Below are 27,685 nucleotides of genomic sequence, written 5' to 3' on the forward strand. Positions count from 1 at the left end.
AGGGGCAGGAGGTTCAGGGGACATGTGAGAAAAAACTTTTTTATCCAGAGGGTGGTGATGGTCTGGAATGTGCTGCCTGGGAAGGTGGTAAAGGCAGATTGCCTCACATCCTTTAAAAAGTATCTGGAATGGCACTTGGCACATCATAACATTCAGGGCTATGGGCCAAGTGCTGACAGATGGGATTAGGTGGGAGTCCAGACTCAATGGGCCGAAGGGCCTCTTCTGCGCTGTATGATTCTATGAAATTTGGCAAATTGGATCCAGAATTGGCTGAGTGGCAGGTGATGAGGATGATGGTCAAGGGGTGTTTTTCAGACTGAAAGACTGTGTCCAGTGGGGTCCCTCAGGGAACAGTGTTAAGGCCCTAGCAATTTTTTTTTGTATCAATGATTTAGACTTAAATATAGGAGGGTTGATCAGTAAGTTCGCAGATAATACAAAAATTGGTGGAGTGGTAAATAGTGAGGAGGACAGCCTTAGATTATTTGAGGATATAGATGGGCTGATCAGTGGCAAATGGAATTCACTCTGGATAAGTGTGAGGTGATGCATATGGCAGGACAAACAAGACAAGGGAACACATGATGAACGGCAGGACCCTGGAAACACCGAGGATCAGAGGGACCTGGGTGTGCATGTCCACCAGTCCCTTAAGGTAGCAGAACAGGTGGATAATCTGGTTAAGAAGGCACATGGTATATTTGCCTTTATTAGCCAAAGCATAGATTCTAAGAGCAGGGAGGTTATGCCGGAACTATATAAAATGTTGATTAGGCCACAGCTAGAGTATTGTGTGCAGTTCTGGAATGCACATAATAGGAGGGATGTGCCAACACTGGCAAGGGTGCCTAGGCTGTAGAATTTTAGTTATGAAGAGAAATTGGATAGACTGGGATTGATTTCCTGGAAGCAGAGGAGACTAAGGGGAGGGAGTTTTAGGGCCCTAACTCCACCCATTAACCACATTATCACATAACCCCGTCAATCAACTTAATCAAAAACCCCAGGAGAAATCTTCATCAATAAACAAAACAAAAATCCATTAGCTCTATCCTAAGTAAACACTACGTGGCTAAAATGAGTAATTATCCTGTTCTCCCAGCATTAGAGTCTGGAATTCAGTGCCTGAAAGGGTGGTGGAAGTGGTGACCCTCATAGCCCATTGTGACTGTGTATAAATATGTCTGCAATAATGATTGAAGCAAGATTCAGCTCAGAAATAAGTCAACAGTAACTTCTCCCTTTTTCAATTTGAAATTGTCAGTGGAAAATCGAGAGTTCACCCAGTCAGCCACTCTTCAGGATGTTGGATAGGACAGCTGAGTGAAGATAAACATTGCAGGTACTTTCCACTCCCAATAGAGGGCCAGCAGATACCACATCACTCGTCACTCTGACTGCAGCAAGTGAACTTGCAAAATTGCAACATGTTTTGCATGAAATTATTGAAGAAATTTATCAGTATTAGCCAACATATGAAACAGCATCGCAATAGACAATGTAGCATCTACTTGTTATGCAACATTAAGTGTGTTGAATTCTGAGATTTAGGGCACTTTTTCTCTGGTGTGCTTTGTGTAGGGGTGGCACGGTGGCACAGTGTTAGCACTGTCACAACGCCAGGGACCCGGGTTCGATTCCCGGCTTCCCGGGTCGCTGTCTGTGCGGAGTTTGCACGTTCTCCCCATGTCTGCATGGGTTTCCTCCGGTAGTTTCCTCTGGTCCAGGACGGTAGTGAGAGATGATACAGGCTCTATGGAAAAAAAGGTTGAATCCATTTGGGTGGAAATTAGAAATAGTAAGGAGAAAAGTCACTGATAGGCATAGTCTATAGGCCAAATAGTAACTTCGTGGTGGGGTGAGAAATAAACAAAGAAATAACTGATGCATGCAAAAATGGTACAGCAATTATCATGGGGGATTTTAATCTATATATCAATTGGTCAAACCAGGTCGGTCAAGGCTGCCTTGAGGAGGAGTTCATAGAATGTATCCGCGATAGCTTCCTTGAATAGTATGTCATGGAACCTATGAGGGAACAAGCTATTCTAGATCTGGTCCTGGGTAATGAGACAGGAATAATTAATGGTCTTATAGTTAGGGATCCTCTTGGAAGAAGCGATCACAATATGGTTGAATTTAAAATACAGATGGAGCGTGAGAAGGTAAAATCCAATACCAGTGTCTTGTGCTTAAACAAAGGGATGAGGGAGGCATTGGCTAAGATATATTGGGAGCAAAAACTTTATGGTGGGACAATTGAGGAACAGTGGAGGACTTTCAAAGCGATCTTTCACAGTGCTCAGCAAAAGTATATACCAGTGAAAAGGAAGGACTGTAGAAAAAGAGATAATCAGCCATGGATATCTAAGGAAATAAAGGAGGATATCAAATTGAACAAAAATGCATACAAGGTGGCAAAGATTAGTGGAAAACTAGAGGATTGGGAAAGCTTTAAAGGTTAACAGAAAGCCACGAAAAAAGCTATAAAGAAAAGTAAGATGGATTATGAGAGTAAACTAGCTCAGAATATAAAAACCGATAGCAAAAGGTTCTACAAATATATAAAACGAAAAAGAGTGGCTAAAGTAAACATTGGTCCTTTAGAGGATGAGAAAGGGGATGTAATAACTGGAAATGAGAAAATGGCTGAGGCATTGAACAGGTATTTTGTGTCGGTCTTCACAGTGGAAGACACAAATAACATGCCAAAAATTGATGACAGGAAGGCTATGGCAGTTGAGGACCTAGAAACTATCATTATCACGAAAGAGGTAGTGTTAGGCAAGTTAATGGGGCTAAAGGTAGACAAGTCTCCTGGTCCTGATGGAATGCATCCCAGGGTACTAAAAGAGATGGCGGGGGAAATAGCAAATGCACTTTTGGGGCCACTGCTGTTTGTCATTTTTATAAATGACCTGGATGAGGGAGTAGAAGGATGAGTTAGTAAATTTGCGGATGACACTAAAGTCGGTGGAGTTGTGGACAATGCAGAAGGTTGTTGCAGGTTACAGAGGGACATAGATAAGCTGCATGCAGTGCTGGGCTGAGAGGTGGCAAATGGAGTTCAATGCGGAAAAGTGTGAGGTGATGCACTTTGGAAGGAGTAACAGGATTACAGAGTACTGGGCTAATGGTAAGATACTTGGTAGTGTGGATGAACAGAGAGATCTCGGTGTTCTTGTGCATAGATCCCTGAAAGTTGGCACCCAGGTTGATAGGGTTGTTAAGAAGGCGTATGGAGTGTTAGCTTTTATTGGTAGAGGGATTGAGTTTCGGAGCCAGGAGGTCATGTTGCAGCTATACGAAACTCTGGTGCGGCCGCACTTGGAGTATTGCATACAGTTCTGGTCGCCGCATTATAGGAAGGATGTGGAAGCATTGGAAAGAGTGCAGAGGAGATTTACCAGGATGTTGCCTGATATGGTGGGAAGGTCTTATGAGGAAAGGCTGAGGGACTTGAGGTTGTTTTCGTTAGAGAGAAGAAGGTTAAGAGGTGACTTAATAGAGGCATACAAGATGATCAGAGGATTAGATAGGGTGGATAGTGAGAGCCTTTTTCCTCGGATGGTGATAGCTAGCATGAGGGGACATAGCTTTAAATTGAGGGGTGATAGATATAGGACAGATGTCAGAGGTAGGTTCTTCACTCAGAGAGTAGTAAGGGCGTGGAATGCCCTGCCTGCAGTAGTAGTGGACTCGCCAACATTAAGGGCATTTAAATGGTCATTGGATAAGCATATGGATGATATAGTGTAGGTTAGATGAGCTTTAGATTGGTTTCACTGGTCGGCGCAACATCGAGGGCCGAAGGGCCTGTACTGCGCTGTTATGTTCTATGTTCTATAACGTTTCAGAAGTACTTAGATGTGAACTTGCGATGCTGAGGTATACAAGGTTATGGACCAAGTGCTGGAAAATGGGATTAGAATATTTGGTGGGTTGTCTTTGACCGGCACAGACTGGATGGGCAAAGGACCTTTTTTCTGTGCTGTAGATCTCTACGACTCTGACTATTCGTGGGGAGGTTCTGGCACAATGGTATTGTCACTTGACTGATCCAGAGACCCAAGGTAATGCTCTGGGGACCCAAGTTCAAATGCCACTGCAGCAAATGGTGGAATTGACTCAATAAAACATCTGGAATTTAAAAAATAACAATGACCATGAAACCATTGTCAATTGTCATTAAAACCCATTTGTCGCTTGACTAGTAATCCAGAGACCCAGAGCAATACTCTGGGGACCTGGGTTCAAATCTCACCATGGATGATGGTGGAATTTAAAAACTTAATAAAACATCTGGAATTAAATGTCTAACTTGAAACCATTGTCAATTGTCATTAAAACCCATCTGGTTCACTAAAGACCTTTAGGGAAGGAAATCTGCTGTCCTTACCTGGTCTGGCCTACATGTGACTCCCAGATCCACAGCAATGCCCTCTGAAATGGCCTAGCAAGCCACTGCTACAAATGGAACATTTGAAAAAGGAATGAAACCAGAGTGACCACCTGACATCAACCTAGGAACCAGAAACAACAGTGGAAAACACAGCCCTGTTCTGTAAAGTCCTCTTTACTAACATCTGGGGGCTTGTGCCAAATTTGGAAGAGTTGGCTCACAAACTAGTCAAGCTGCAGCCTGACATAGTCATACTCTCAGAATCATACCTTACATATAATGTCCCTGACCACCACCACTAGCAGAACAAACCCAGCAGAGGTGGCGGGCGGCACAGTGGTATATAGTCGGGAGAGAGTTGCCCTGCGAGTCCTGAACATCAACTCTGAACCCTATGAAGTCTCAAAGCACTAGGTGAAACATAGGCAAGGAAACCTCGTGCTGATTACCATGTACCATCCCCACAGCTGATAAATCAGTATTCCTCCATGCTGAACACCAATTGTAGGAAGCAATGAGGGTGGCAGTGGTGCAGAATGTACTCTGGGTGGGGGACTTCAATGTCCATCGCCAAGTGTGGCTCAGTAGAACCACCACAGACTGAGCTGGGTTTTAAAAAACATAGCTGCTAGACTGGGACTGGGGCAGTTGGTGATGGAAACAACAAGAGGGAAAAATATACTTGACCTCATCTGCACTAATATACCTGCTGCAGATGCATTTATCCATGATAGCTTTGGTAGGACTGACCACTGCACAGTCCTTGTGGAGCTGAAGTCTCGTCTTCACATTGAGGATACCCTCCATCGTGTTGTGTGGCACTACCACCGTGCTAAATGGGATAGACTTCAAACCGATCTAGCATCTCAAAACTGGGCATTCATGAGGCGCTGTGGGCTATCAGTGGCAGCAGAATTGTACTCCAGCTCAATCTGCAACCACATTGCCCAGCATATCCCGCACTCTACCATTACCACCGAGCCAGGGGATCAACCCTGGTTCAATGAAGAGTGCAGGAGGTCAAGCCAGGAGAAACACTAGGCATATCTAAAAATGAGGTGTCAACCTGGTGAAGCTACAAAACAAGACCTCTTGCATGCCAAGCAGCATAAGTAGCAAGTAATAGACAGAGCTAAGCGATCCCACAACCAATGGATCAGATCTAAGCTCTGTAATCCTGCCATTCATGAATGATGGTGGACAATTAAACAACTAACTGGAGGAGGAGAGGAGGAGGCTCCAAAAATATCCCCATCCTTAATGATGGACGAGCCCAGTTCAAAGGATGAGGCAGAAGAATTTTCAACAATCTTCAGCTAGAAGTGCCGAGTGGATGATCCATCTTGGCCTCCTCTGGAGGTATTCAGCTAATCTGATTCACTTCACGTGATTTCAAGAATCAGCTGAAGGCACTGGATACTGCAAAGGCAATGGGCCCTGACAATATTCCAACAATAGTCAAAGAACAAATAACAAAAGAAAATTACAGCACAGGAACAGGCCCTCCAGCCCTCCAAGCCTGCACTGACCATGCTGCCCGTCTGAACTAAAACCCCCTACCATTCTGGGGACCATATCCCTCCATCCCCATCCTATTCGTGTATTTGTCCAGATGCCCCTTAAAAGTCACTATCGTATTTACTTCCATTAATCCCCCGGCAGTGAGTTCCAGGCATCCATCAACCTCTGTGTAAAAAACCTGCCTCGTACATCTCCTTTAAATCTTTCCCCTCGCACCTTAAACCTATGCCCCATCATAATTGACTCTTCCACCCTCTGAAACAGCTTCTGACTACCCATTCTGTCCATGCCCCTCATAATCTTGTAGACTTCTATCAACCTCCATCATTCCAGTGAGAACAAACCAAGTTTCTCCAACCTTTCCTCATAGCTAATGCCCTCCATACCAGGCAACATCCTGGTAAATCTTTTCTGTACCCTCTTCAAAGCCTCCACATCCTTCTGGTAGCGTGGCGACCAGAATTGAACACTATATTCCAAGAGCAACCGAACTAAGGTTCTATAAAGCTGCAACGTGACTTGCCAATTTTTAAACTCAATACCCCGGCCGATGAAGGCAAGCATGCCATTTGCCGCTTTGACTACCTTCTCCACCTGCTTTGCCACTTTCTGTGATGTATGTACCTGTACACCCAGATCCCTCTGCCTATCAATACTGTTAAGGGTTCTGCCATTTACTGTATATTTCCCATCTGTATTAGACTTTCCAAAATGCATTACCTCACATTTGTCTGGATTAAACCCCATCTGCCATCTCTCCATCCAAGTCTCCAAGTGATCTACATGCTGCTGTATCCCCTGATGGTCAAGACTTGTCCTCCAGAACTTGCCGCATCTCTAGCCAAATTGTTCCAGTATAGCTTCAACACTGGCATCTACCCAGCAATGTGGAAAATTGCCCCGGTATATCTTGTACACAAGAAACAGGACAAATCCAATTACCACCCCATCAGCCTACTCTCGATCATCAGTAAAGTGATGGGAGAGGATATTAACAGTGCTATCAAGCAGCACCTGCTCAGCAATAACCTGCTCACAGATAGTGTCCAGTTTGGGTTCTGCCAGGATCACTCAACTCCTGACCTTATTGGTTTAAACATGAACAAAACAGTTGAATGCCAGAGGTGAGGGTGAATGACTGCCCTTGATATCATGGCAGCATTTGGCCAACTTTGGGCATCAATGAGCCTAGCAAAACTGGAGTTAATGGGAATTAGGGGAAAACCCTCTGCTGGTTGAAGTCATACGTGGCACAAAGGAAGATGATTGTGGAGATTGGAGGTCAATCATCTCAGCTCCAGGACATCACTGCAGGAGTTCCCCAGGCTAGTGTCCTAAGCCCAACCATCTTCAGCTGCTTCATCAATGACCTTCCTTCCATCATAAGGTGAGAAGTGGGGATGTTCGCTGATGACTGCACAACGTTCAGTATCATTTGTGACTCCTCAGATACTGAAACAGTCCATGTCCAGGACAATGCAGCCTGCTTGATTGCTGCTCCTTCCACAAACATTCAATCCTTCCACCACTGAAGAACAGTGGCTTCTGTGTGTACCATTTACAAGATGCACCGCAGGAACTCATCAAGGTTCCTTAGGAAGCACCTTCGAAACCCACAATCACTACCATCTAGAAGGACAAGAACAGCAGATACCTGGGGACACAACCACCTGGAAGTTCCCCTCCAAGTAACTCACCATCCTGACATGGAAATATATTGCTGTTCCTTCACTGTTGCTGGGATCAAAATCCTGGAACTCCCTCCCTGACAGCACTGTGGGTCCACCACACCTCCGGGATTGCAGCAGTTCAAGAAGGATATAGATGGGCTGGAAATTTGGGCAAAGAAATGGCAGATGGAGTTCAATCCAGATGAATGCGAAGTGATGCATTTTGGTAGAACTAACGTAGGGGGGAGCTGTACAATAAATGGCAGAACCATAAAGGGTGTAGATACGCAGAGGGACCTGGGTGTGCAAGTCCACAGATCCTTGAAGGTGACGTCACAGGTGGAGAAGGTAGTGAATAAGGCATATGGCATGCTTGCCTTTATAGGACAGGGCATCGAGTATAAAAGTTGGGGTCTGATGTTGTAGTTGTATAGAACGTTGGTTCGGCCGCATTTGGAATACTGCGCCCAGTTCTGGTCGCCGCACTACCAGAAGGACGCGGAGACTTTAGAGAGAGTGCAGAGGAGGTTTACCAGGATGTTGCCTGGTATGGAAGGGCTTAGTTATGAGGAGAGATTGGGTAAACTGGGGTTGTTCTCACTGGAAAGACGGAGGATGAGGGGTGACCTAATAGAGGTGTATAAAATTATGAAAGGCATAGATAGGGTGAACGGTGGGAAGCTTTTTCCCAGATCGGTGGTGACGTTCACGAGGGGTCATAGGTTCAAGGTGAGGGGGGGGGAGATTTAACACGGATATCAGAAGGACGTATTTTACACAGAGGGTGGTGGGGGCCTGGAATGCGCTGCCGGGCAAGGTGGTGGAGGCAGACACACTGGGAACGTTTAAGACTTATCTAGATAGCCACATGAACGGATTGGGAATGGAGGGATACAAAAGGATGGTCTAGTTTGGACCAGGGAGCGGCGCGGGCTTGGAGGGCCGAAGGGCCTGTTCCTGTGCTGTATTGTTCTTTGTTCTTTGTTTGTTCTTTGTTCACGACCACCTTCCCAAGGGCAACTAGGGATGGGCAATTAATGCTGGCCTAGCCAACTGCGCCCACATCCTGTAACTGAATTTTAAAAAGGATAAGCTGGCAGGACATTATTGATTTTCAGGCCTGAGGAGATTCCTGGTTTCTACAGAAAAAGGAAAATCAACAGCTCTCCTCAGCTGGCAAGCATTCCAGCCATGCTGTTGGCTAGGAAATAATATAGAATGATCTAACAGGAAAGCAATACGTTAAAAGTTCTCATGTAAAGTAGTTAATTTTGTAATGATATCATTGTTTCCTCACTACATCTCATTTTCTGTTTCAGATCCATTTTCAGATCTTGTATTTCAAGCTGAACCATCCACTAGAATATATGAAGGCCATATATTCACCATTAAATGCATGGTTCATTTTACACCTTTGTTTCCTGACAAACAACCACAAATAACCATTGTGAAGGATACAACTCCAATAGCCACAAATGCTACTGTTGCTATATTTACTAAGATAGCAACTGCAAATGATACAGGAGAATACAAGTGCATGGCAGAGTGGAATGATGCATTGAAAATTACAAAAAGACACATGATTGTGCACGGTAAGACTGATATTTACTTCATTTGAAAAATACACAGCCCAAAAAGGCTGAGCAATGTTGTTGGTATCAGGAACCAAAGCTGAGTTTGCAGACAGTGGTGTACGTTTAGGAACACAGGACTTGGGTACAGGATTGGCCATTCAGCCCTTAGGTTTACTTGAGGCATCTTTTGCTCTCAGTTTCCTACATTAGTGAAGCAGGAGAAGACCCAAGGAAATTCCTTCTCTTTGGGCCCGATTTTACCATTTTGATTCTAAGTGCTGAATCTGGGCGCAATTCAGACCCGACTTGGAAAACTGCTCTCAGGCGCCCCCATACACGCTCGGCCTGAAAGAAAAATCGTGAGTCTGAATCGCGCTGTGGGTGGGACATATCGCGCCCGAAATGCTGCTGCCCCAGTCGGAGCTTTGAACTGTGCAGGCGCAGTGAAAAAGAAATTTGAAAAACACGCCCCTGTCACATTGCTCCCGGGCCGCAAAAAGCTGATAAAGCGGCCCGGGAGCGACAAGTGGGAGCGATGGCCCCCACAGATATCGCCCCACCCTCACAACATAATTGTCTCCCTTATCCACCCACCCCTCTGCTACCCAGACCGATCGTGACCCTCTGCCCCACTGCCCCCCTGACCAGAGATCCATCTGGCCACCACCACCCCCCGCCCTCCCCGGGCCTCCCTCCTCCTCCCCCTTCCCCCTCCAGAGAGCGATCGGGCCTCCCCCGCACCCCCCCCCCCCCCACCCCCCCGGGATACATCTGACCTGCCTCCCCCCCCCCCCCCAAAACCAGAGAATGATTTGGCGCCCCCTTCCCCCACCAGAGAATGATCGGGCCTCCCTGTTGCCAAATTGCCAGGGCATGTTGCCAAAGCTTTTCATTTTGCACACATCGGAGAAACACACCTTTTTTATACGACAGGAGTAAAGGGTACTGATCGGATGATAAGTTGACTGATTGGTTGTCATAGAGAAACCAATGGGGAAACGACTGTAACTAATAGCCACACTGACAAACAATTTAATATAATCAAACAAGCTTGAAATGTTGGTCATTTACATTTGATAGAAGCGACACATATTCATACAGAGATCCGTCCTCTACAAACAAAAGGAATATGTGTAAACCTTTTTTGAATTACCCAAAAGCTTGGGTAACCTGTAATTTATTGATTTGATTTATTTTTGTCACATGTATTGGTATGCAGTGAATAGTATTGTTTCTTGCGCGCTATACAGACAAAGCATACCATTCATAGAGAAGAAAAGGAGAGAGTGCAGAATGTAGTGTTACAGTCATAGCTAGGGAATAGAGAAAGATCAACTTGATGCAAAGTAGGTCCATTCAAAAGTCTGACAGCATCAGGGAAGAAGCTGTTCTTGAATCGCGTGGTACGTGACCTCAGACTTTTGTATCTTTTTCCTGATGGAAAAAGGTGGAAGAGAGAATGTCCTTAATTATGCTGGTTGCTTTTCCGAGGCAGCAGGAAGTGTGGACAGAGTCAATGGATGGGAGGCTTGTTTGCGTGATGGATTGGACTACATTCACGACCTTTTGTAGTTTCTTGCGGTCTTGGGCAGAGCCAGAGCCATACCAAACTGTCATATAACCAGAAAGACTGCTTTCTATGGTGCACCTGAAAAAGCTGACATGCCAAATTTCCTTAGTCTTCTGAGAAAGTAGAGGTGTTGGCGAGCATTCCTAACTATAGTGTCAGCATGGAGGAACCAGGACAGGTTGTTGGTGATCTGGACACCTAAAACCTTGAAGCTCTCGACCCTTTCTACTTCATCCCCATTGATGTAGACAGGGGCATGTTCTCCACTATGCTTTATGAAGTCAATCACCTTAGTTTTGTTGACATTGAGGGGGAGATTATTGTCGTCGCACCAGTTCACCAGATTCTCTATCTCATTCCTGTACTCCATCTCGTCATTGTTTGAGATCCGACCCACTACGGTGGTGTCATCAGCAAACTTGAAAATCGAATTGGAGGGGAATTTGGCCACACAGTCATAGGTGTACAAGGAGTACAATAGGGGGCTGAGGACACAGCCTTGTGGGGCACCGGTGTTGAGGATGATCGTGGAGGAGGTGTTGTTGCCTATCCTTACTGATTGCAGTCTGTGGGTTAGGAAGTTCAGGATCCAGTCGCAGAGGGAGGAGCCAAGGCCCAGGCCATGGAGTTTGGAGCTGAGATTCGTAGGAATAATGGTATTGAAAGCTGAGCTGTAATCAATAAATAGGAGTGTGACATAGATATCTTTGTTAACCCCCTACTTAAGAGTAATTCCCCCTACTTAAGAGTATTTCCTGCCTGACAGGAAAAATGGCTGACACCCAGATCGGAAAGCTGTCAAAAGTCAAAGGACACACACTGTGAAGTCACTGTGAACTTTGCGGGAGTCGGTCAGTGGACAAGTAATCTAGGCCAATAACTCTGGGGACATTGGTTCAAATCCTACCATGACAACTGGTGGAAATTAAATTCAATTAATATGGTCTAGAATTAAAGCTAGTCTTTGATAATGGTGATAAAATGGTCATTAAAAACCCATCTTCTGCAATAATGCCCTTTAGGGAAGGAAATCTGAAGTCCTCACCTGGTGTGACTCCAAGCCCTCAGTGATTTTGGTTGACTCGCAACTGCCCTCTGAAATGGCCGAGCAAGCCATTCATTTCAAGCGCAGTTAGGGATGGGCAACAAATTCTGGGTTTGCCAGTGACACCCACATCCCATGGAAAAATAAACAAAAAGATTTCCCAGGTATTTATAAAGCAGGACAAATTCTACCCATTCAATAACCGCCCCATCAGCCTACTCTTGATCAAGAGCTTTCAAATGGCACTTTAAAGAGCCATTTGATAACCTGCTCAATAATGCTTGGATTCTGTCAGGGTCACTCAGGAGGGCTGCTTTCTTCACTATTACCGGGTCAAAACCCTGGAACTCTCTTCCTAACAGTGCTGTGGGTGTACCTACATCATGTGAACTAAAGCAGTTCAAAAAGATAGCTCACCATCATCTCTTCAAGGGCAATTAAAAATGGGAATTAAATATTAGCCTAACCAGCAACACCCCAATACTATGAATGAAAAAATAAATTAAAGCTCCACAGCATATGGGGAAACTCCGAAGAACATCTAAAAGTCCTCCCCACCCTTATTAAGATAACCTGCCCTGATAACATCCAGGCTTTTTACTCATAATCTCGCTGTTTACATACATTCTCAATTTCTCTCCCACTTGCTATTGACTTTGTCTGGTCCTTTTTGTATGTTCCCTACTGTCTTTGTCAGCTGCTTACACATTTTGCATAAATCGTTAATTATTGTTAGCAAAATAAATTATATCCATTGACTAGGGAGTAAAGGCCAAGGGAACATAGCCTAAAATTGAGAGCTGGATTTTTCGGGGGAAAATTTGGAAAGACTTCTATGTGCAAAAGATGGTGGAAGGTTGGAATTTACTTCCACAATTAGCAGTTGAAGTTGGTCAATTGGTAATTGTGGATCTTAAGATTGATCAATTTTTGTTAAGGGATAAGAGGGGAAAAGGTTAGTGTATTGAGTTAGGTCACAGATCAGCGATGATTTCACCAGATTATAGAAAAAAATGGAAGACTTTTATTTAGCTAGTCACTTTTGCCAGACCTCTCAGAGCCCTTTACAGTCAATGAAGTGACATCTAGTCACTGTTGTAATGAAGGAAACATGGTGTAATGTCTTAATTATGTTAGGTATTGTGGATTTAACAAAAAAGAAAAAGATGTGGTTTACACACGTAAATTCACAAAGTGAGGTTGCCTGTACAGAGTAGAAACTGAAACTAAAACAGCCTGCGCAACACCCTAATGACACCACCATCAAAATCATATGACTAGCTCTTAAAGCAATCATGCAATTAATTAATTATATAATATCACCCCACCCCCTCCCCCTTACTTCTGTAGTCATGATAACACATTACTACTATATTATACATAGGATCAATAATATTCTAGACACAGTACTATGCATCATTAATCATTATTTACAGTCAATAAGAAAGTAAATCAGGAGGAGATCTATTGCTCTTTGATTGTATATGACTTTCTGGAATTTGACTGTCCTTGACCTTAGAAGTATGATTTGCAAGTTCAGTGGACACTTCTTCTCTTGGAACTAATTCTGCATTGTTTTCATATGGCATAGTAGCGTAGACACAATCATCAGGCAACTCCGATTCAGCTAAGTCTTCCGCAGTAGTATTCACAACACTAGGAACTAAAGATATTGGTACATGTGGAGACGTTGTGAGAAATCATTTCAAGATGACAACAATTGGTCAGTACGGCATCACAAAACTAGTTCATCTTCAGTTTGAACCATGTGGGAAATTGGACCACTTTTTGCTAAAACAATGGCTGGTGCCCATTTCTCACTCGTGGCATAATTACACGGTTACACTCCATCTCCCTGTTGAATTGCATGTTGTTTTGTCCTCACTTCTCCTCTAGCAACTTCGAATCCCTTCAGCCATTGAGCCTGCACCGACAACAACCCTATCCCCGTAACTCCACATATTTACCCTGCTAATGCCCCTGAAACTAGGGTCAATTTAGCATGGCCAATCCGCCAACTTGACGTTGTTGTTGATGCCTTACTATCTTTGAAGTTTCTGGAGATAATAAAACAAACATAATTCTCATCATTTTCTTCAAGGGTAGCAATGCAGGTGAGCTTGTGTAGTTGCAGGAGTAGTGTTTCTATTAGATGCCAAAAAGCTATTCACATAGCGTGATAACGTACCTTGCTCTCTTGGAAGGTTTTAAAGAATGTTTCAAGGATTGTACAAATCTTTCAGTTAATCTATTCGTTGATGGATGATAAGATGTCTTTCATGTAGATGGTCAAGAACTCTTTCATGCAGACTAGGAGGAATGATCATTTGGATTCATGAGAACATAAGAACTAGGAGCAGGAGTAGGCCATCTAGCCCTCAAGCCTGCTCTGCCATTCAATAAGATCATGGCTGATCTTTTTGTGGACTCAGCTCCACTTACCCGCCCGCTCACCATAACCCTTAATTCCTTTACTGTTCAAAAATGTATCTATTCTTGCCTTAAAAACATTCAATGAGGTAGCCTCAATTGCTTCACTGGGCAGGTAGTGCCACAGATTGGATGAAGAAGTTCCTCCTCAACTCATCTGCTCCCCCTTATTTTGAGGCCATGCCCCCTAATTCTAGTTTCATCTGTCAGTGGAAACAACCTCCCTGCTTTGCTCCTATCTATTCCCTTCATAATCTTATATGTTTCTATAGAATCTCCCCTCATTCTTCTGAATTCCAATGATTATAGTCCCAGTCTACTCAGTCTCTCCTTACAAGCCAGTATTCCCCACTATAGACACCCACATGGACGATCAACTCAAGCTTTCTTGACACTTTTGGTGTCAAATCAAGATGCATATGACGCGTTCCAGCTGTTGTTCCTTTCAATATATCCAACACGTTCCCCATCACGAGATCATTTCTGGTATGTCTCTGAACTTGAGAAGCTGTCACAGGCAAATGATCTTCTAGCGAAAAATAAAGAGTATTGGCAAAACCAGTTGGTGGCATCTGCTGAATGGGTAAAGGTAAGCATGATGATGTATTAGCATGAGACTTTGACAATACTTTATATCGTAGGAGTGTGCAGCTAAGATCAGTGACCATCTTTGCAATCTGCCAGCAGCTAATGATGGTATTCCTTTATATGGCCCAAAAATGGTAGTTATGGGTTGGTGATCAGTCAATAATGTGAAATGAGAACCATATATGATGAAACTTTCATATGCCAAAAATTATACTCAATGCTTTTTCTAACTGAGCATAGTTAGATTCAACACGAGTCAGAGTGTGCAGAGCAACAGCTATTAGTCATTCTTCTGAGGGTATAACATGTAGAACTACTGCCCCTACTCCATTAAACAAAGTCCCGCAAGCAAACAGTAATGGTAGCTTTGGATTAAAATGAACCAATACTTAAGACTTCTACAAAGCATCTTTGATATCCTTGTATGCTTTCTCATATTTCGTTGTCCAGTCCCAGACTGGATCACACATAGTTAATTTTTGCAATGGCTTCAATACTGTAGCTAAGTTAGAACCAAATTTGCCATAATAGTTTACTAATCCTAGAAAGGACCTCAATTGAATCACATTCATCGGACATGGTGCTTCTAAAATAGCATCCATCTTTTTAGGTGCTTTACGCAGGCCTTTACCATCAATAACATGACCCAGATAGAGTTGGAAAGCTACCATGGATCATATGGAGAGGCAACTCTGCTGTTTGTCCACTCAACTCTATGTTGAGAATGATGTAACTTTTTAATGGCACCATCTCTTCTGTGTCTGTCCTTAAAATCACATCAGCAAGATGCTTCAATTTTTGTTAGTATGTCTCAAGAATTAAAGATACAGCAGCACCAGTATCAACCTCCATCCTAATAGGTAATCCACTTAACTTTGGAATCACCCAGAATCTATGTGATGTACCCTGTACTGATAAGACATTCAGTTGGAGCTCTCTATCATATTTCTGGACGTTCCCTTCTTTACACATTTAATTGTTTTCTTCCATGTTGTAAATTCTTTTTGTAGAATGCAACTTATTCTTTAGGTCGAAGGTACCCAGATTCTTCTTCTGAATATTCTTCTCAGGGGCAGCTGGTCTAGCCCAACAAGCTTTTGCAATGTGACCCATTTTGCTACAATTCTTGCATTGACTATCCTTGCTCCAGCATCCACTTGCTGAATGGCCCATTTTGGCACATCTGTGACATGCTTGTTGCTGCATTGACCTCTTATGCACAGTTCCCAACTTGTGGAGCTTCATTCTTGCACCAAATTGTGAAGCCTGTATAGCAGCCAGTTCCATCAACACTGCAATTTCTACTGCGGTCTTTGGTTGAAGCATGATGAGTGAGCAATCTTCTTTGGAAAGCTCATTTTGTAGACCACAAACTAGGTGATCTGAAAGAGTATCTTCTAATGACTCAACAAACTCACAATGTGGTGCCAACCTTTTTTAAGTTTGCCACAAACTGAGTAATGCTTTCACCTTCCACTTGATTCCTTTGGGGGAACCTGAATCATTCTGCAATGATCAGTGGCTTTGGACAATAATGCTCTTCAAGAACATTTGTCAAGTCATTGTAAGTTTTGATTCCTGGCTTTGCGGATGAACCAATTTCCAGATATATTTGAAGGTTTTACTTCCTATTGTACTGAGAAAAGCTGGTACAAGCAACTCATCTACAATTTAATTCACTTGCACAAAGTAATGAAAATGCTCTGCACGGGAACTCCAATATTCATTTTCTTCATTGAAAGGACCTATGGATTGTAATTGACCTGCCATTCTTTTGCAGGTTCTAGCAACTCGAGACTGCTCAATATTTTTTTACTGTCTCCCCAGTACTCCCCTTTATATTAGATCATTGACTTAATGTATTTTTTTTTTCAAACAACCCTAGCCATACAGCAAAGCATTTCCTTTTAAATATGCCAGATATTGCCTTTCTCTGATTGGAAAACCCCCTCGTTTAAAACACACTGAGAGCTATTTTCTTACCTGGTTTTTCTGCATTGGCACTTCAATCTTTAATCCTGTTGTTGCTTTCCCCTAGCCTCCTCATATTCGAAGTATGATTCACCCACAATGACTTCTCTACTTGGGTTCTTTTCTCGATGTTGTCGATGAGACAAAATCCCGACTCATCACCAATTTTATTTTTGTAATGTTCGAACTATGTTAGGCTTGATGTTTTTAAACTAAAAGAAAAAGACATAGTTTGAATCTACGTGTGCAAACTAACAGCAGCAGTTATTGTAACAGATGCTGTCTGCCTGTACAAAGTAGGAACTGAAACTAAAACAGCAGCCTGTGCAACAGCCTAATGACATCACCATCAGATCATGTGGCAGGCTCTTGAAGCAATTATGCAGGTACTTAAATACATAACATATGGCAGCCAAGTTACATACAACAAACCCCCACAAAGAACAATATGATAATGACCAGAAGGTTTGTTTTTGTGATATTGATTGAGGTGGAATAGGCTCAAGGAATTAAATAGCCTACTCCTGCTCCTATTCTAATGGGGACAGAATTTGTTTCCCACCATGAAAAATTGTGAAGCTGAATTTAATAAATCACATGACGAACATCAGAGAAAAATAACCAATTGGAAGGTAACATATTGTTAAAATACGCAGGTTCACTAATATCCTTTAGGGAAGGGAATCTGCCACCTCTCCTCATGAAGATTAGCCTAATATTTCACACAGGTCAAAACAGCATGCTGTCTAAAGTGGCTGAGCAAGTCATTCACTTGTTAAAAATAAAATCACCCACAGTAGCATAAAAGTTAATGTGGCAGTACAGTACTGCTTTCACAATAAACTTGGGGATAGTGTGGTGTTGAGCAGAGACATATTAAGACCTAGGCCAAGAGTTTTAGGATGGCAGGGTTTCCCTTCTTGTCATCCGAAGAGTTGGTGGGGAACACATCTGAACCGACACTGTCTGCCTGCCCTTCAGCGATTTCACACTCCAACATGTGTTAATTCACTGGAGGCAGTACTTGCCCCCCTCATTGGGGAGGAATTCCTGCCTTAGAAAGCCAATCTAATTGGTAATTCTATGGGAGTCTTGGGGCAGAGGGAGTAGAGATGGCCTGAGAACAATTGGGGAATTGGCAGAGAGGCGTGGAGGGGATGGGCCTGCAGTTAATGGCTCTAAAGGGGCAGGTGTCCTAAGCTGCTTATGGAGATGCCCCACCACATCCCTTCCCACCCAAGACCTGAACCTGATTGATTTTCAGCTACCCCCCATCCCTCACCAGCATGAAAACTGAGGCTGGGTGGAAAACGGCCCATAAGTGGCCAATTATTGGCCATTTAAGGGCCTGAACTGGGGGAAAGGATGGGAAGACTGACCATGTCTTCTCCCACCCCAGCATAATATTGTAGAGAAGTCGGGGTGGATGGAAAACCAGTGGGAAGCTCATTCAAGGAAATTTACATTCACCCCTGCCTACAAACCTGCCCAGAGGGAGAGCATAAAATTCTGTCCTTAGACATGGAGATACTGCCTTGCCTACACCCTTCACTGATTTATATATAAATGATACATATATTTACAAGTAGTTAATAAAGATATGCTGTAAATATACAGTAAGAAGTTTAACAACACCAGGTTAAAGTCCAACAGGTTTATTTGGTAGCAAAAGCCACACAAGCTTTCGAAAGCTTGTGTGGCTTTTGCTACCAAATAAACCTGTTGGACTTTAACCTGGTGTTGTTAAACTTCTTACTGTGTTTACCCCAGTCCAACGCCGGCATCTCCACATCGTAAATATACAGATCATAGGAACATAGGAATTAGGAGTGAGGGTAGGCAATTCAGCCCATCGAGGCCGTTCCACCATTTTATATGATCATGGCTGATCTCCATCTCATCCTAACTCCATTTCCCTGCCTTTTCTTCACAGCCTTTTATCCCGCTTTTGAGCAATTATTTATCTATTTCTTTCTTGAATCCATTGATTGATTCCGCATCCACTGCACTCTACGGCAGTGAGTTCCATAGATTCACAACCCTCCGTGAGAAGTAGCTTCTCCTTTTCTCTGTCTTGAACTGCCCTCCTCTTACTCTACAACTATGACCTCTTGTCCTAGACTGTTCTAGAAGGGAGAACATTTGGTTAACATTTACTTTATCAATCCCGTTGAGTATTTTATATACCTCAATCAAATCCCTTCTCATTCTTCTGTATTTCAACACGTACAAGCCCAAACTACTCAACCACTCCTCGTACAACAGCCCCTTCAAATCTAGTGAACCTCTTCTGAACTGCCTCCAGTGCCACCACATCCCTCCTCAAAGAAGGTGACCAAAACTGAACACAATTCTCCAAGTGTGGTCTCACCAATGCCTTATACAATTGTAACAACACTTTTCTATTTTTATACTCTAGACCCTTTGCAATAAATGCCAAGATTCCATTTGCCTTCCTTACAACATTCTGCACCTGCATACCCACTTTCTGAGACTCATGCACAAGAACACCCAGATCCCTCTGCACAGATGTCTTTTGAATCTGTTTCCAATTTAAATAGTAATTTGCCCTTTTATTTTTCCGGCCAAAATGGACAACCTCCCACTTATCCACATTAAACTCCATCTGCCAGATTCTGGCCCATTCCCCATGCCTGTCAATATCCATTTGTAAACTTTTTATCTCCTCATCGCAGCCTACTTTCCCACCTATTTTTGTGTCATCAGCAAATTTCTCAATGTTACATTCTGTGCCTGCTTACAGATCATTGAAATAGATTGTAAATAGTTGGGGTCCAAGAACTGAACCCTGCAGGACCTCGCTAGTTTCAGATTGCCAACCGGAGAAAGACCCAACTGGAGAAGACTACAAAGACTTCGCTAACAGACACAACTGTAACCAATATTATCCCAACACCCATCACCGCTTTCTGAGAGGTGATTGGTACAATAAATTATTGGTTTTGTTCCTGAACTAATTATCTAATTAATATACATTCAACTCTGCCTCATGGGTGTTTGAGATACAAACTCACCTGAACAATGATCCACTAATCTAAACTTCTGTTGTGACCAACTGACGATGTTGAATAGAGGGGATCCAGTTCACTCCATCTCACCTGCTCGTAACAAATGTTATGTCCAAATCTGGGCACCACATTTTAGGAAAGATATAAAGACCTTGGAGTGAGTGAATACAAACTGTAACCTGTTCCTTCACTGTCGCTGGGTCAAAATCTTGAAATTCCCTCCCTAACAGCACTACAGGTGTACCTACCACTCAGGGACTGCAACGATTAAAAGGTTGCCCACCTTCTCAAGGGCAACTCGGGATGGTCAATAAATGGTGGCTTAGACAACACTGCCCATATCCTATAATTTATATTTAATTGAGCAACTTCAGTTATGTGGAGAGACTAAAGAAGCTGCAGTTGTTCTCCTTGGAGCAGGCAAGGTTAAGGTAAGCTATAACAGATGTGTTCAAAGTTATGAGGAATTTTGATGATGTAGATAGGGACAAACTGCTTCTACTGACAGGAGGAACAATAACACGAAGACACAGATTTAAGACAATTGGCAGAAATCCAGCAGGTAATTTAGGGGGTTTTGTTCACACACCAAGCTTTTATGGGCGGCACGGTAGCACAGTGGTTAGCACTACTTCTTTACAGCACCAGGCACCTGGGTTCGATTCCCGGCTTGGGTTACTGTCTATGTGGAGTTTGTATGTTCTTCCCGTGTCTGTGTGGGTTTCCTCCGGGTACTCCGGTTTCCTCCCACATTCTGAAAGACATGCTGGTTAGGTGCGTTGACCCGAACAGGCGCTGGACTGTGGCAACTAGGGGAATTTCACAGTAACTTCATTGCAGTGTTAATGTAAGCTTTATTTGTGACTAATAAATAAACTTTACTTGAACTTTTTATGATCTGAATGCATTAGCTGGAAGCAGATTTGACAGTAGCTTTTGAAAGGGATTTCAATATCCTGTACAATTGAAAAGGAAAATAAAATTGCAGGGGTATGAGAAAAAAGCAGGTGAGTGAAAAGACTATTCAATTAGATCCAAAGACCTGGCACAGGTTAACTAACAGAAAGCAAAGAGTGGGGATAAATGGGTGTTTTTCTGGTTGGCGATCAGTGACTAGTGACGTGCCTCAGGGATCAGTGTTGGGACCACAATTGTTTACAATTCAAAGTGCACAGATGACACTAAGATGAGTGGTAGAGCAAAGTATACAGAGGGCACTGAAAGTCTGCAGAGGGATGTAGATCGTTTAAGTGAGTGAGCAAGAGTTTGGCAGATGGAGTAAGTGTGAGGTCATCCATTTTGGTAGGAAAAACAGAAAAATGGACTGTTACTTAAATAATAAAAAAATGCAGCATGCTACTGTGCAGAGGAACCTGAGTGTTCTTGTGCATGAATTGCAAAGAGCTGGTTTGCAGGTGCAGCAGGTAGTTAAGAAGGCAAATAGAATTTTGTCCTGCATTGCTAGAGGGATGGAGTTTAAAAACAGGGAGGTTATATTGTATAAGGTGCTGGTGAGGCCACACCTGGAGTATTGTGTGCAGTTTTGGTCTCCTTACTTGAGAAAGGAGGGCTGGCACTGGAGGGAATGTAGAGGAGATTCACAAGGTTGATTACGGAGTTGAGAGGGTTGGGGTCATGAGGAGAGACTGAGTAGACTGGGACTATACTCATTGGAATTTAGAAGAATGAGGGGGGATCTTATAGAAAAAATAAGTTATGAAGGGAATAGATAACGTAGAAGAAGGAGGTTGTTTCCACTGGTGGGTGAAACCAGAACTAGGGGGCACAGCCTCAGAATAAGGGGGAGCAGATTTAGGACTGAGTTGAGGAGGAACTTCTTCACTGAAAGGGTTGTGAATCTGTGGAATTCCCTACCCAGTGAAGCATTTGAGGCTACCTCGTTAAATGTTTTTAAGGCAAAGATAGATAAATTTTTGAACAGTAAAGGAATTAAGGGTTATGTGAGTGGGTGGGTAATTCGAGTTGAGTCCACGAAAAGATCAGCTATGATCTTATTGAATGGGGGAGCAGGCTCGAGGGGCCAGATGGCCTGCTCCTAGTTCTTATGTTTTTATGTTCTTAGATACAATAGGCAGAATGTTTTTTTCTATGTTGTATGGTTGTATGAAGAAAGAAATATAAATAATATCAATTCACAGATCTCTTGAAATAAAGTTTAAAAAAACTTGGTGCAAACTTGTTTACAATGGTTTTGTAAAAAGGTTGGCAGTGCATGTCTGAAACTGCAGCTATGTAGCAGAAAAGGGCACAGACTTAACACCATTTCCACACAGGAAGCTCAAGATATACACATTGGAAATGCAAAAAATAAAACAGCATGTCGGTATTTATCACGTGTAAATTTCAGCATCTAATAATTGTAACCTGCTGTGAAAAGTGAATAGCTTTTGGACCACAATGGAAAATGTTTAGTGAAACTTTCAACATCTCATACATGCATTTACGCACACACACTGCCGCTGAAAACACATTTTTTAATAGTACCAGCCCTGTGTCAGATTCTGCACAGGGAACATGGATTATATGCTGAGGTTATTCACTGGCCTCTCTGAACATTAATCAACATACAATTGTTAACATTAAAAGTATAGTCAGCTTCATTTTAAAGTTGCAAGTATTTAAAAATGTGGACCCAGTAATTTCTTTTAAATATAAAGAATAATTTGGTATTCCTCCATGTTTCCCAAGATTACAACAAAGACTACTTGCTTGGATGTGAACCTGTCATGGGATCCCCCCCCCCAAGGGGCATAGAGGTTGATATAGCCCACGGGATAGGAGGGACATGGCTGGGCAGTGCCCTGGCATGAGTTGGCACAGCTAGGTTGGCACAGTACCACCCTGTGTCAGGGCAGTGGCAAGGGCAGACCTAATGGGAGCCACTTTGGAGGGGGGGGGGGAGCCATGATTATGAAGTGGGGAGGAGAGAGGGAAGTGCTGGTAATGACTGGGGGATGGGGGAGAAGAGAGAGGGGGTGATGCCGACATTGATAGCCGGCGGGGGGGGATGGAATGCCGGAATTGTAGAGGGGGTTGCCAGCTTTGATCATGGGATGGGATGTGTACGTGTGTAGAGAATGACGGCATAAAAGTGCATAAATGCTGAGTGTCATAGATCTGGAGAGAAAAGTGCCAGTTTCCATTCAGATTCTGACATTTTGCCATTTTTTGATGAGATTCCGCCCTACATTTCAAGAGTACTTCATTGGCTGTAAAAAGTTTTGGGAAGTTCTGAGCATGAAAGCTGTTGTACAATTTGGTTTGATTTATTATTGTCACATGTATTGGGATGCAGTGAAAAGTATTGTTTCTTGCGCGCTGTACAGACAAAACATACCGTTCATAGAGTATATAGGGGAGAAGAAAGGGAGAGTGCAGAATGTCGTAGAGTTTGAAAAACATAGAATTAGAGGGTGTGCTGGGGACAGCTCCGGCACCACCTTGAACAAGAGTATATAAATGCAGGTTCTTCCTTTCCATGTAACATTTTCTAGTTTTTGTCTTAGCCAATACAGCAAACAGATTTGTCCTTTAATTAACATTTTGAGTGCAGTCTTGTGCCCTCCCTCATGGTAAGTTTATTGGCGGGAGGACAATTTAATCAGGCAGGAGGGTGGTTCTGGGGACCCTGCCACCTCCCGCCAACCCCAAGTAAGGCTGTGATGGGCATGGCTTTCCTGCCCTGCCACCAATTGCCCACTTAAAGGCCTTATCCAATACCACTGGTATTAACCCAGCGGTGGGGAGGGGATTCACCGTTTGGGGAGCACGACAAGCAAACCTTGATGTCTTTGCTTCCGGGCTTCTGCCAGGGTGTGCAGGGAAGAGTCCCTTATTTAAAGGTACCTAGTGCTATACCAAGGGACCCAGCCTCAGGAAGTAGGGGCTCGGTACGACTCCCCACCATCACTCATCTGTGTCTGAGATGCTCCTCAGTCCAAGGCCTCGGGTGGGTGTAGTGCAAGTAGCAGCCACTGCTTCCCCGGTGCTGTTGCTGAGTACAGAATCAGGCCATCAGCTCTCAGCAGGCGGTGCTTTTGTCCCCAGGGTTCTTTCTGGAGAAGACCCACCACTGGCCTGTAAGGTACCTGAGTGGCACAAAGGCACTCTTGAAAAGAGGCGGTGCCGGGGTCTCGCCAGCTCCTCAGCAAAGGGCTGAGATACCTGTCACCTCCACAAGATTCTGCCCTTCATCTTAATTAGTTTTACTCCCTCTCTCCGATTAAATCTCAAGCGTGCTCTACTTCTCTGATACTGGATGTTAAAGATGCCAATAACTGTATGTATGTTTTCTTTAAACAGCTTTCTCTCGAGTTGCAGCAGCAGTCCCAGTGACCTGGATTTTAGTTAGCGCACTGCTCCTCAGTGTCAGCACTATTTGCTCCAACTAACGAAGCTCAGACAAGTCTCCAATCTATGTTTTTCAACTGGACATGAGTTTGGAGATGTGCGAGAATCATCCACCGTTAATGCTGAGTGTATCTTGAGGATCAATGCCCTGTGGCCTTGCTGTGGAGATGCCGGCGTTGGACGGGGGTAGGCACAGTAAAAAGTCTCACGACACCAGGTTAAAGTCCAACAGGTTTGTTTGGTATCACAAGTTTTTGGAGCGCTGCTTCTTCATTAGGTGAGTGGAGGGATGGGTTCACAAACATGGCATATATAGACAGAGACTCAATTGCAAGGAATGTGAGTCTTTACAGGTAATCAAATCTTTACAGCTACAGACAGTGCGAGTGGAGAGGGATAATCACAGGTTAAAGAGGTGTGAATTGTCTCAAGCAGGACAGTTAGTAGGATTTTGCAAGCCCAGGCCAAATGGTGGGGGTTACATGTAGTGTGACATGAACCCAAGATCCCGATTTGAGGCTGTCTTCATGTGTGTGGAACTTGGCTATCAGATTCTGCTCGGCGATTCTGCGTTGTGTCTGTTGAAGGTCTGATGAAAGAGCAACCCGCTGAAAGCTCGTGAAAACAAATAAACCTGTTGGACTTTAACCTGGTGTTGTGAGACTTCTTAATGTGGCCTTGTGTGTGTGCAATGCTATAATTTGGAGGAATTTTCCTGTTGATGGGTGGGAAGCCGTCGGCTGCCACAGGAATTACAATCAATGGACAGCAAGTTTCTAATTTTTAAAAAAATCACATCGAGAAGGACCGCCGTGCGGGGAATTCTGCTTTTGTGACCTGGTCAAAGAAACACTTCCAGTTTGCAGACATTCTCTCAATGTTAAGCTGCAGCTCTCATCTTTTTTGCAAAAAATTATTTTATCATAAAGTTTAATCATAGAACATAGAACAGTACAGCACAGAACAGGCCCTTCGGCCCACGATGTTGTGCCGAGCTTTATCTGAAACCAAGATCATTATGATATTTTCATGTTAATGCTTTTGTATATATTTTACAAATTTGAAGTTTTTGGAATGCTTTCAGAAATGTTATTACTTTTAGGCCATAATATAGCATTTGGTTGCCTGAAAAGCATTGTGGAAATGAGAGAAAATATTATACATTTCAGTGTATCCTCCATAGGGAATGGCAATTTTCAGGAGGATGTGTCCATGTTTGTGGCACCTAGGTGAGGTTGCCATGATAGGACCAGCGAGTAGATAATACCCAGAAGCAGGGGGAGCAACAATCAGGTAAAACACATCTGTAATCAGATGGTCCAAACCCCCACAGGGTGATTAGCTTCATCAACACAAGATTGCTATATCAAACCTCTGCCCACTTGTAGCCCCAGATCAGAAATACTGGTGAGATTCTTATCCATGATCCCACACAATATCATGCTGGTTCACAGCAGAGAATAAGGGACAATTTTGATGGGGAAGTCTATTGCTAACTCCTCAGCCCGACAGGGTGTTCCCCACCTTGGTCCTTCCATAACCACTCCTCCTCTGCCCATCCCAAATGAATAAATAAAATAGCAAATGGCCAGAGTCCCTGGAGTTTTATCTCCCTACCTTCCCGCTTACTGCTGAGTCTCAGAGCCACTTTGTAGAAGTCGATAGATAGTTAAGGGTGTTGTGAAAAGCAGCAGCTCCCCCATTGGAGGGAAGGCCTTTTGGTGGACTCCTTTTCCCAAGGTCTGCAGTTTGTATGTGCCTCTAGGCCCACAGCAATATGATTGACTCTTAACAGCCTTCTAAAGTGACCTCTTTAGCCACTCAGCTAAGAGAATTAGCAATGGGCAATAAATGCTGGCCTTGTCAGCGATGTCCACATCCTGTGAATGAATAAAAGAAGCACTGCCTACCAGACAGGGCAACCCAGCTACCTTAGAATCTGCTCTAGTTCTAACTTCAATCTTCCAACCAGCCCTACTGTGCATCACCTCGCATCACAACCTTGCACATTTCAGTTCTATGTCTGCCTTACCACACTCCTCAGCTTCAAAAGGTATATGTGAACCACACGCCAGTTATATGCCCTGGCTGCAGGTTACCTTTGAAGTGTACTGCAAAGCTTTGCTGTTTTAAAACGGCTATACAAATTGCTGTACTTTTTCCATTTCATGATGCGTAGCTTTGGATAAGAAATATACAATAAAGGTCTATATTTTTAAAACTGGTTGTCGAGAACTCTATGGTTGCAGAGTTGGGATCGTTATTGAAGATTGTTTGCCCTCAATGAGTGCTGTGCAGGGACCAAAACGACATCCATTGTGCTACCATGAATCACACTGGGTGCTAGCTCTGTGATGGAGTTAGCGCATGTGCAGCTGACATCCAGAAGTACGCAGATCAGGCAGATCATGACATTAATTAGCTCTGTAATTTTGGAACTCAAGTCTCCATGCAGCCAAAACCCACTTTTAAGTTCACACAGCTGAGCATGTTAAGCAGCATGAAGTATACCCCCAGATGAGCTCTATTTTTAAAAAATCAGTCATGTATTCACACGTTATTTGCTGGTTGACCTCTTTTGGCTGTTGTTACAATTCTGTAAGTGCTTGGTGTTTTCTGCAGTTGTTTTGAGTTGCATTAGTGAATGGCAGGTGCTAAAGGTCATTTTGCTGACCTCAAGGCTTCTGCAAAAAAAAACCCAGATGTCTCCCAGACATATTTGCACTAGCTGGCCATCTTGTTGCAAAACCGCATGATTGGGAGGATGAGCAGAGGATACTCGGAACAGGACCGGTTGTTAGACTAGGGAGGAGGAGACATGGGCTTTGAGCAGGAGGTCATATCCATTCAGGGAGCAATTCTACAATTTGAAGATGAACAAGAAACAATAGGTTGGATTTTATGGCCTCGCTCGAGTGAGACTGGAAATTCCTGCCCGAGGTCAACGAAGGTTTCCGTTGTCGCACCCTCACCCGTTCCGATTCCATGGTGGGCGAGGTGGTAGAGTTCCGGCCAATATGTGAAATGTCTTCATTTCAATGAGGACATGCTGAGTGATATCTGCCAACTGCTGCAGCCACAACTCAAACCTCAGAACAGGACAAGGAAATTATTGCCAATGGCTATGAAGTTGGCCCATTATGATGAACTATTATTCAGTTTTTTCCAGACTGGAGCTGAAGATATTTGCAACATCTCGCAGTCTGCTTTCCATGGCTGTGTAAAAGAGGTTACTGATCCAAAGAGAGCTAACCACATTTCATTCTCTCTCACCAAGGCAAACATGCAGACTGAGCATGAGGGTTTGCTAGGTTTGCAGGCTTTCCCAGGGTGTAGGGCACCCTTGGCTACATAAATATTGCTTTGTGTTTCTCAAAGCGATATGGCTCCTGTACTGTCCACGTGTTCAGGTAATGGCAGGGACTCAGTGAGCCACATGTAGAGCAGATGGCCCACATCAAACATCTGGACCATTGTGATAGTTTGAACATGACACGAATAGCTGACTGGA

At 43.6% G+C, this 27,685-nt stretch overlaps 1 protein-coding gene across 1 annotated transcript in view; it reads left to right on the forward strand.

Annotated features, from left to right (window-relative positions):
• LOC144501985 (platelet endothelial cell adhesion molecule-like) overlaps nucleotides 1-26,391 on the forward strand; it is a 44,508-nt gene extending 18,117 nt beyond the window's left edge. Inside the window, exons 5-6 of the mRNA XM_078226004.1 lie at nucleotides 8,916-9,188; nucleotides 24,127-26,391. Of these exons, the coding sequence (XP_078082130.1) occupies nucleotides 8,916-9,188; nucleotides 24,127-24,215 (362 nt within the window). The 3' untranslated portion in view covers nucleotides 24,216-26,391. The remainder of the gene's footprint in view (nucleotides 1-8,915; nucleotides 9,189-24,126) is intronic.
• The last annotated feature ends 1,294 nt before the right edge of the window (nucleotides 26,392-27,685 follow it).

The sequence above is a fragment of the Mustelus asterias genome, chromosome 12, assembly GCF_964213995.1.
Source record: "Mustelus asterias chromosome 12, sMusAst1.hap1.1, whole genome shotgun sequence".
Classification (NCBI taxonomy): Eukaryota; Metazoa; Chordata; class Chondrichthyes; order Carcharhiniformes; family Triakidae; genus Mustelus; species Mustelus asterias.